This window comes from Paralichthys olivaceus, chromosome 12 (genome assembly GCF_024713975.1).
Source record: "Paralichthys olivaceus isolate ysfri-2021 chromosome 12, ASM2471397v2, whole genome shotgun sequence".
NCBI lineage: Eukaryota > Metazoa > Chordata > Actinopteri > Pleuronectiformes > Paralichthyidae > Paralichthys > Paralichthys olivaceus.
In genome coordinates, this window is record NC_091104.1 from 14,735,693 (window position 1) to 14,746,550 (window position 10,858).

General features: G+C 39.7%; 1 protein-coding gene across 1 annotated transcript; it reads right to left on the bottom strand.

Moving 5' to 3' along the window:
• Window positions 1-34: 34 nt before the first annotated feature.
• Window positions 35-10,390, bottom strand: kif15 (kinesin family member 15). Its single transcript, XM_020085223.2, has 35 exons — window positions 10,233-10,390; window positions 10,057-10,087; window positions 9,190-9,376; window positions 8,956-9,032; window positions 8,794-8,831; window positions 8,598-8,695; window positions 8,343-8,522; window positions 7,995-8,204; window positions 7,771-7,896; window positions 7,444-7,566; window positions 7,191-7,338; window positions 7,014-7,105; window positions 6,715-6,924; window positions 6,234-6,411; window positions 6,013-6,154; window positions 5,341-5,482; window positions 5,073-5,240; window positions 4,845-4,973; window positions 4,616-4,721; window positions 4,329-4,494; window positions 4,090-4,240; window positions 3,917-4,002; window positions 3,727-3,805; window positions 3,539-3,625; window positions 3,351-3,455; window positions 3,086-3,208; window positions 2,797-2,943; window positions 2,590-2,685; window positions 2,300-2,464; window positions 1,964-2,064; window positions 1,788-1,854; window positions 1,660-1,697; window positions 1,402-1,534; window positions 713-844; window positions 35-619 (listed from the first exon to the last, which is right to left on the bottom strand). The coding sequence occupies exons 1-35, from the start codon at window positions 10,258-10,260 to the stop codon at window positions 533-535; spliced, it is 4,176 nt and encodes a 1,391-aa protein (XP_019940782.2). The 5' UTR covers window positions 10,261-10,390; the 3' UTR covers window positions 35-532.
• Window positions 10,391-10,858: the final 468 nt, after the last annotated feature.

Below are 10,858 nucleotides of genomic sequence, written 5' to 3' on the forward strand. Positions count from 1 at the left end.
ATTTTCAAATAAATAAGATGTGACAAATTGAAGCTTCTAGATAGAAAAATATTTTAATTACAGTATGTTCAAAGACATTAGCTCTATGGCTCAGTATGATGGAAAAGTACATGAAAACATTAAACAGTGGATACAACTTCACAAACATCACAGTCACAGCATCAGAAATAAGAAATAAGCACCAAAAATATTCTGAACATGTAAAATGTCCAGTTTTCACATTGAGGTGTAATTCTGCATTGTTTCTGTTCCAATGTAGTCTGTGAACAATGGGGAGTTCATCCTAAGCAGCCCAAGAAGACCAAGAAAAGTGAAAAAGGTAGAATGTGCCTCGAGGCAAAAGAGGTAAGAGATGTAATAACCTGAACACTTTTCCTGAATGAAAAAAACAAGATTATAAAAATCACGAATCACAATGTCTTTGTACTTAAAACCATTAATATATTGAAGAGTTAAAAAAAAAAAAAGGGAAAATAGCATTTTAAAAAGAAAACCACTTTTGATTCTGTCAGGTTCACCTCTGTTCAAACTCTCAGAGATGAGGTATTTGCAAGATCTCCGGCGGTGGACATCCGCTTTCTCGCATCAAGCTATTCTCTGTTCGGAGCCTTTCGTTTTCCTTTAAAACAAAAAAAAATTGATTGTTGTGATGAATGAACAGTTTTAAAATGACCACAGAGAAACATCCTTTAACGAGAGAAAAGTTAGTTACCTCTTGAAGTTTCGTGTTGTCCTTTTTTAGCTTCACCAGATATTCAATCCTCTGTTTGTGGTTCTTATGTCCAACAAGTTTTCCATTCTCCTCCGACAGCTTCACGTTCTGCTTACGGAGAAGCTCATTCTCCTGTAACAAAGAACATATGATCAGTAAAGTCAGATAACGTTGCCTGTTTGTTTGGCTGTTGTTATGAAACCTTAGTGTAAACAAGCCCAGTCATTTTTAATGTGAATGTCACACTGCTCAAATTAAAGTGTCTCCTGGTCTTTTAATTTATTTTGGTCTTATACAAATCAATATATATATATTTTTAAATATAGGGTTTCCTCTCCATATGTTGTCAAATCTTAACTGAAATTTAAAAAAAACCCTGACAGGGCCAGATGACCTTGTGTTTGCTCTTGTCTTTCCAATTCATTGATATTTAAGCAATTTGAAATCTTAAATGATAAGTAAGAAGTAACCTGTCATCAGACACGCTGAAACATTGAATCATGAAATGATACATTTAAATAACAGCTGAATAAATGAGTAGTGTTTGCCTTTTGACTGCCTTCTTCCCCTGAACACATCTGTCAGTACATTTTTATTTTTGGTTGAAGTGAATAAACATACTGTATTTAGCTCAAGATTAAAATGTTGTACCATCAACTCAACACAAGTGGAGAAAAATCCAGTCCCACCTGTAAAAGTTTCTCGTCGTCCTGTATCCGCTGGCTCAGCTCTCTCAGCTCTAAACAACGATTCCTCAGCTCAGAGGTCAGCTCCTGTACGCAGGTCTGAGACTGAGCCAACATGGACTCCTGCGCCTGCAGTCTGTTCCACAACATGAACAGAAAAGATGGTTATCGATCATTAAGAATGAATGAAGGATAAGATTAACATACAGTTACAAAAATGTTTTAACCTACTATACTTAACCCCTCCACACATGGACTTACTTTTTTTGAGTATTAGTCAGCGTCTGCAATATGTGTCTCTGTTAATCAATAAGACAGAGGGACACATTGAATTAACTGTTCATTCAGGAAAAAAAAAGATTAAAATAAGCAGGAAGACAGATGCAAACCTTCTCAGCTCGCTCCTCCTGCAGCTCTTTATGAATAGACTGTTTAATGGCATCATTAAGGTCCTCACTACAAATACGGAAAAAACACATTAATTTTCCTTGTGACAACAACAACTGGTGATCTGATGCATTTAAGGTGTAATAGATGTCTGAAAAACAGGATGAATAAACTGAACTGATCATTTCCATTGTGTGTCAGCTGACTCTGCTTGGTATAAAACTTGTCAAGCAAGGCCTGGATTTCCATCCGGACCATCTCTTTCTCAGTGAGCTGCGTCTAAAAACAGTCAATATAGATTATAAATGATTATTGATGTAATCACAGACATTAACACCATTAAAACTATTGCATGCACTAAAAAACAGACCCATAGCAATTTAATGTAGTGATTCAATTCAAAACTTTATGGAATTCAAATGAACTGTAATGTACGGAATTTGGCTAAAATAGAAAACAAATACACTAGAGTCTGCTATAAACATTTCCATCTACATTTGAATGGCTACATCACCTTCAGCCTTTGGATCTCTTCATTCTTGGCAGCTCTCTCAGCATTCAGCTCTGCTAAGAGAATCTCCATGGTCATCATGGAGGAGCGTCGATTCTCCAGCTCCCTCTCCTGATTCTCGAGCACCTGGTTCAGATCCCTGCTGAAGCTGCCTGGAGTGTGAGGCATCTTTAGAGGCAGAGAAAAACAAGACATAAACACTTGATGCTGCAAACTAAAAAAATCAATTAAGACAGATGCAAAGGCAGACGTTCAGTCATATTTGAACAATAAGTAAAATAAACAGGTTTTACCCGAGGTAATGATTTAGGTGTGACTGTCGTCTCAACAAAGGGTTTGAAACTTCCATTTCTGATTGTTTTCTCAACAACTTCTTGCTGTTGTTGCACCTGGTTCAAAAGGAGAATGTATCTTATTAGTAATTTTAATGAGAAATCATCCTTAGGATTTACCTCGATTATTCTGGGCATTTGTTCTGCATTGAGACAATTAAGGCTAACCTTCTGCTGCAGATTCTGTATCATGACATCTTTCTGCGCGGTTTGCTCTTGAGATGCTTGGAGGAGGCTGTTCTGATCATCTAAGACCTTAGTGAGTCTTTCAACCTCCTCAGTGGCATAAGTAACCTCCTCCTGCAAAACCTCAACCTGTGGACAGACATCAAGACAAAATCATGCGCATTGTAGCTTTATTAGGTTTTGTTGTGCACAAGAGTCATAATGACAATTACCTTCTAAAATCTATGAAAACCCATGTGTGAACAGAGTTGTTTAATATGACGGAACATACCTCTATCTTGTTGGATGCCAGACTTCTGTCTAACGTTTCTTTCATGTCACACATTTCTGTTTGCATCTTAGAGTTTTGTTCCTTCACATCCTCCCTTTCAAGGCAGGCAGCATTGTACTTAGCCTGGAAGAGGAAGAACAACAGAATTTAAAAACATTCCCGAACTGATTTAAACATTATGTGAATATGTGGTATGTGAACATGTGGTATGTCATCAAGTTATTTAAGACAAATCAAGGGTCAAATATGTAGAAGAGTAAATTACTGTGATGTCTGTGACATCTTCAGACAGGTGGGTAATGGTCTGGTCCTTCTGGCTCAGCTCAATGCGGTGGTCTCTGGTTTGATTAATCAGATCTAGAACAACGTCCTGTGAAGGAGCAGCAAATATACGGATATGGAAGTAAATTCAGAGGAATACAAAAAATGAGAGAATCATTGACTTAGACTTACTTTATCCTGTTTAATCTTTTGCTCCAAGCCTTTTATGATTTCACTGGTAGAGGTCAGATTTTTCTCAAGATCGACAAGTTTTGCTGCCTTCAAACAAAAATGAGATGAACAGATTTAGATGCTGAGCTTCAAATTATTGTTCTAGCCAATTACCATTTTCACACAAGCACACTGTTCTTCAAACTGACCTGTCGTTGGTTTTGTGCCGTTAGGTCCACGACTTGTTTTCTGAGCTGTGTGTTCTGCTCCACAGTTTCAGTAAGTTCTCTGAAGGCAAACACCAAAGTCGGGCATGTTAATATAAGAACTATATCAAAACTATAGCAAACAATTCATAAAAAGTAAACACTCCCAACATGTAGTCTGTGCAAATCTTACTTTGATGTACTTTCTTTGTTTTCTCTTAACTGTGAGATCAGGGTGCTTGTGTGCTCTTGCTCGTTTTGCAGAGAACTATTCAATTCCTAGAATAAAAAGAATAGACAGTTAGGACATCACAGCCTACATTCTAGGATAAACAAGTCTATTGCTGAGTCTGTGAGTTCACTGACCATGAGCTGTGCTTTCAGTTTGTCAATCTCCTGCAGTCTGTCCTGCAGCTGCTGTCTTGACTGATCAGCCTCAAACTTCGTCTCAGCTTGAATCTGGTCAAATGAATCCTGCAGAGTCCGATGCTGCTCCAGAAGCTGCTCCCACTCCAGCCTGGAATGTAGATAGTCATTGTAGACACTTAAAACACATTAGATCAAGAATAATCACAACACACTGCATGTATTAAACTTCTGCTTACTGGACTTTGTCAAGTTGGAGCTGAGTGCTGATCAGACTGCTGGAGAGCTGGCTCATCTCTCTCTGCTGCTCGCTCTGGTCGTCTCTTAACTTGTCCCTTACAGCAGCCAGCTCCTTATCGGACGACTGCAGCACCAGGCGTAGATCTCGGATCTCACTCCTCAGAACTGAAAGGGAAGAAAGGAAAATAGTCACCGTGGTACTCTTCCACAAATGACAGAAATGTCCAGGTTTGATGACAGCAAAAATCAAGACAAGCTAAAAAATGATCACGCGTCAGAACCTCACCGTCTGAGGCTTGCTGTTCAGACTGAAGGCTTTGTTGGAGCTCACTAATAGTTTCTTGCAGGCTGAGCTGATCTCTGTTCCTGTTCACTCTCTCTGCAGAAAGTTGCTGCATAACGTGAAAAGAAAAATTAGGAAGTCAAAATGGTTTGTGTGGAAAAGTTTTTCCAGACTTCTACACATCAAATAAAAACATGTAACTGTAAATAAAGAACATGAGGTGATGATCTACCTCATCCTTCTGGTCAGACTCTTGTGATTTCACAGTAATCTGCTCTTCAAGTTTTGCAATTTGCTGCAACAGCTTGCTGTTCTTTAGTTCCTCCTCATTCAGATGAGATTGGACACGACTGGTTTGTTCCTGATGAGACAGTAGATTAGCGTGACAGTGTGCAGAGTTGAAATATGCACGGTAGTACACAGGTTCGAGGTATGGCTCTGAGCTCAAACGTTTATTTACTTGCACTTGGCGCAGTTCCTCAGTCAAGGCCATCTCGGTCATATCTGATGGAGGCTGCTCTTCCCAAATGTCTTCTGCATTCTTGTCTGTCCCATTCAGATGGTCCGGACTGGACAGAGGCACGAAACGGGTCCGCAAGTTGTACGCTTTAGTAGGCGTGGTGAGAATCTAGAATAACAGATATTTTTTAAGATAAAATAATGACTTTTGTCAGATTTCAGATGAGGTTAAAAATGTGTCTCACAGCTAACTGAAAGAATCTCCTTACCTTTATAGTTTCAACGTGAATTCTGTTCAGCTCAGAGACCTCCTGTTTTTTGTAAGCGTTTGTGGCTTCCAAAATATTTTCCAAATGCCTGTTGGACTTGTCCAGGTATCTTTTTTCAGATTCTAGCTGAGACATCTGTTTCCTAGAACACAGAGCACCATCCAAAAGCCACATTAAGGTCTGCAAAATGTACTCTATGTGCCCATAAAAGCATTGCAGGAAAAATGGCACCTTTAGTTAAGATAACAAAACAAATCCACCTTTGAATGAAACATATCATATTCTAGTTGTACTAACAGCTTCTTTCTGAAACTAGAAATCCGAGCTGAGCAATATTATTAAACAAATACAAATAGTGGATTCAGGAGGAATTTGTGACACCATCAAATATAAGAAACAGGGTAGGACATTGTTTTGCCAAATTAAAAAGCCAGAATGGAAGTGGGTTTAACTTTTCAAATTAAAAGAAACTGTATAAATTCCTACAAACAGTTACTGACTAAAATATGTGTCCATGTGACGTACGCTGTGCTTGTAGAGAACACTGGGAGTTTTCAAAGGTGGTCCTGTTCATGGATTTAATTTAATTATGCTAAATTTCAAAGCTTGTCTCTCAACATCTGCTGAGCTTTTTTTGGATAAGATTCATGTGAATTTAAATGTCCTCCTTACTTGGTGACTTCTCTGTACTCCTCAAATGCCTGAAGCGCAGATTGGAGGTCGGACTGTTTCTGAAGCAGTTGGGCCTTTAGCTTCTCAATCGTAGATGTTGAAACACTGTCTGCAGCCACAGGAGTTGAGGAGGCTGCTGGAGCTGTTGAGAAATATGAGATTATTGACATATATCTGGATATAGAAGATTTTTCTTAGTTTTCTCATGATAATTATCATACTCTCTGTGGCTCTTTCTGACTCCATGGCTGTCTGGAAGGCCTCTTCCACTTCAGCAGAAACTTGGGCTACAACATCTTCAGCTTTCACCACTGATTCAAGAGAACGCAGGTGCCGGTTCTCCTCTCTGAGGCTGAAGTTCTCGGCTGCATATCGAGTCATCTTTGGGTGATGATCAACCTTAAACAGCAGCAATGTGTACATGATAAAAAAGGTGGTAAACAGATACAACAGTAGATCCTGGACTTTACAATTGGTGAGCTAAGTGGATGTTAGCAGAAAAAAATATACAATTAACTAATACAAATTTAGTCATATTCTGCTGAATAATGGAGTGATTCAAAGAAATGAATTCAACTCAGGATGTTTTGGCATTTTATCTTCCTCCTTACTCCCTAATGTATACATATTATGCACACAGTAATCAGATGTAGTCATCATCAGTGATTCAGTGTGTTCAAAGGGCATCACTTTATTTTTTACCTGATCTCTCAAGATCTTAATCTCTTCTTTCAGCTGGTCAATCTGAGCCTGAGACTCCTTCTCTGACAGGAGGTTTTGTCCTGCCTTCAACTTTTTCTCAAGGCGAGAGATGTGGTCTTCCCGAAACCTGACGATCATTCGGCTAGAATGGATGAACTTGTCTTTTTGTGTCCAGGCCTCCTCGAGCTGAGCCACCTTCTGGAGCAGCATCTGAGTGCAGTCAAACATTTCTATAAGTTCTCCTGCATCAACATTTTCTCCCTCACAACAATTTAAGAGCAATGAAACAATTCCCATACCGTCTTCTCGACTTCTAGCTTCCTCCACAGATTAACAGCAGCCATAAACTTTGCTTTATATGAGAAGTCATGTTGAATGTCAAAGGAAGGGGCTGGTGAGGGAAATTGTTAAAAAGAAATTGTTAAAAAGAAAAGAAAATTATATTATTTAAACATAATACACTTTATTGTTGTTACCCATGGGGAGTTCAGGTCCTCCTGGTGCGATATCTCTCCCATAGTCGATACCCTGAGAAGCAAGTGCCTGTGAAAGCTGCTCCTTGAGCTTCTTCACCTCTGCCTGTAACTGCTTCACATTTCCCTGTGTATCTTCATTGATGATCGCCTGGGAAAGCAAAGATAATTTGTCATGAGGATAAGACAATAAAGTGATCTAGTTATGAAATTACAACAAATTTGTTGTCTACTTTGTATTAAAACAGTATGAGACCTTGTTCTTGATCAGCTTTGCCCTCTGAGCAAACTGCAAGGTCGACAATGTTTCTCCAAAACACTTTGAGCCAGGGTGGACATTGGCTATGATGTAAGTCTTTGCATTTCCTCCAAGAGAGTCCTGCAATAACAGGAGTAATACAATTGTTACAGTGCACTAGATGAATGAATTTATTACTACTAAGGGTTATATTCGACCAAAACAAAAAGTATATAAATTAATGAGAAAATTCAATATTAAAATGTCATGTGCACAAAATGTATTACTACTGTTTGTTCTCACTGTAAAAACATAAAAATGTTTTTTGCATAAACAGAAACTTACTCTGAGCAAGAAGGTGAGTTTAGAGTCCCTGTAGCAGATGTGGCGGTTCTTCCCATTGGACACGTCCACCAGTGCCATGATCACCTGACCAAGACACATGAGGGAACGATTGATACTGCTGGCCTCCTGAAAGAAAAGAAGTGCAGCAGCTACAAGCTGTTAGCAACAACAGAAACCATACATCTAATACATCAGTATGAGAGCATTCAGGTGTGAAGCATCACCTTGAGTCTGGAGCCTTCTGTGTGTGTATCTTTCTGCCTCTCGGATCCTGCCAGATCCACCAGGTTCAGCTGAGACATTCGGATGTTCACCACCTCATTGATGGACTCTTTGGACTCCAAAGTCATGGTAAACACAGCGTGAGATCTAGAAGACTCGCGGTTCATAGAGGTGGAGGCCACTCGTCGATTACGCCAGCCCATAGACAGAACCTGTGATTTTAAAAACAACTTTTATTGCGGCTCCACACACTTTGTACAGCAAATGTCGAAAGAGTAAGATAGTTAAGCTGGATACAAGGTGCATAGGAATCAATTGTTGCATCACCACAACAGGTCAGTAATACCTACCTGGTAAGCTTCAGCGGCTGAGTTGACAAACTTCTCCACAGCTCCCTCAACAAACACACCTTTCTTAATATTCTCCCTCAGGAAAAGACTGGCTGACGCTGTGTCCAGGAGGTCGTAAATTTGTTCATTGTATATCTCAATAAATGAACATTTGCAAAGGAAACTCTTAGACTGGGCAGGCTTTTGGGAGAGAGAAAAACAAATCAACAAAAGAGTTAAAAAATACATTTGCTATAATAGAATGTTACTGCTTACCCGTTCCGCTTCTCGGTTTATGAGAAAAAACAGGTACTCAAAACTTCGAGGAATAACCCCGCGGTGTTCATCTGTGAAGTTGTCCAACTCAGAGGGTCCTGGACCAAGAGATTGAAAAAGGAGGGTCACATCAACTATGCGTATGCTTAAAAGTTAAAGAATATGTAATGATGTACACAATGTAAATAATTCTCACCAAGCATGGTGAATGTTTTCCCTGAGCCGGTTTGCCCACTGCAGAAACAAGAGAGGAATATGAGAAAATTAATGGATGCCACACATCAAGCACAACACAGAGAGGTTGTGCCAAAAAATGTTCCCCATTTTATACTGTAAAATATAAACAAAGAACACTTACTAGGCAAATATAGTGCCATTGTATCCATTTGTGCAAGACTCAACAATATTCTTAGCCACACTGGAGAATACAGAGTCCTGTAGAAGAAGAATGACAGATCAGTTCACACATATACACACCACAATTAACTTTTCAGAGTCATGCAGGCTATATCAGACACAGACAAATCAGGTTACTATCAATCACCCAAGCTAGTTTAACCCATGTGTTGAAGATGGAACTCATGCTCCCTACCTGAGATGTGTCCATATCAGCCACATGGTCATAGGTGAAGGTTCTCGGCTCTGGTTTGGAGAGCAGACGGATGGTGTTGGGTGAGGTGACGGTGAGACACAGACTCTGATCTCCATCTGTGGTCAGTCCAGTGCCCTGGGTCAGAGGTCGCACTCGCACGAAAACTTTGATAGAATCGCTGTCACCGCTGTAAACACCAGAGAGTAACATTAACACCTATGCAATGTAAAAACAGATTTAGTGATGTTGAGTGGACATGAAAAGGTTCATCTATTGTGGCTGTGTTAAAGTGTACATTTCTAAATTCCCTTGGGATCAATAAAGTATCTATCTATCTATGGACTGTACAGATCTACATCTATCTGTCTGTCTGTCTGTCTGTCTATGGAGTATACAGATCTATCTATGGACAGTACAGATCTATATCTATCTGTCTGTCTATGGAGTATACAGATCTATCTATCTATCTATGGAGGATACAGATCTATCTATCTTTCTATTGAGTATACAGATCTATATCTCTCTATCAATAGAGAGTACAGATCTATCTATCTATGGGGAATACAGATCTATATATTTATATCTATCGAGAATACAGCTCTATATCTATCTATATATTGAGTATACAGATATCTAGATCTTCTTTCTCCTCAGTCAAAACAGTACACAGAATATTCAAACTCGAAATTAGTTTATAAGTCAAGCAAACACTGTGGCTTATTGTAAATGTACAGTATTCACCGTGACCTAGGATCATACGGAACACTGTATGTGGAACTACAGCTCCCGTTATTATCTCTCATGTCAACAACGTAGTTTAATCGACTCTGAGCATTCGGATGAAACATCGTGATGAAGACTCGTTACCTGGCAACAAGCTGGGATGAATCGCCCGATCCTGTGAACAGAAAAATAAAGATCTTAAACGTCTGCTTCAACCTGCGGATACACACGTACTAGCTGAAGTTAGCTGAGACGTGGCTCGATAAAACGACCGCAGCGTAAGTTCCCAAACGGAACCAGTGCGCATTTGTTGCGCTCACCTTTTCCACCGGTGTTCATCGCTGACATGTCAATTATTCGCCGTTATGTAACAGGATGAACTGTCTTCATATCAGGTCGGAGAGAAGACGGACCTCTGTTTACATCCTTCAAAATTGGCGGGCAGGTCTGCTAATGGTTCTTCTTCTTAGGTTTTTAATGACCAAAGTGAAGAGCGAATACCGCCGCCTACCGGTACGGAAGAGGTAGCGTCCATGTAATGTCTATGCTGGCCTAAACATAGAATTTATCTTTAATCTGGAAACATTCATGCTCCGTGGGTCATGTAGGATGTAAAGTTGTATTGCTATTGTTTCTTTCGGAAAGGACAGGACGTATTAGAAATGTTTATTATAGGCAGAGGTGCTTCTTGTGAACAGTTGAGGCAGGCAACTGCTTGGGGCCCCAGGCCATGACCGGGCCCCTGAGGGCTGACAAACTTTACTCCACAGCAGTGTCTCATAGTGTTGCCATCGACAAAAAATTTGAAATTAAAATGTTTTACACTTCCTACCCTTGTTTGAGGGGCTCCATGGGAATTGTTGCTTGGGGCCCAAATAGACTCCTAACGCTAATAAATGCTAGAATAGCCAGCGATTAGAGATTAAGACCTATAAAGTTGTTTGCC

Excerpts from the sequence above, each read along its gene's own strand:
- kif15 (XM_020085223.2), bottom strand. The coding sequence starts at position 10,260 with ATGTCAGCGATGAACACCGGTGGAAAAG. Across the intron at positions 5,241-5,340 it reads TTCACGTTGAAACTATAAAG|ATTCTCACCACGCCTACTAA; the intron begins GTAAGGAGATTC and ends CTGTTATTCTAG. Across the intron at positions 4,722-4,844 it reads AGTCTGACCAGAAGGATGAG|CAACTTTCTGCAGAGAGAGT; the intron begins GTAGATCATCAC and ends CACGTTATGCAG.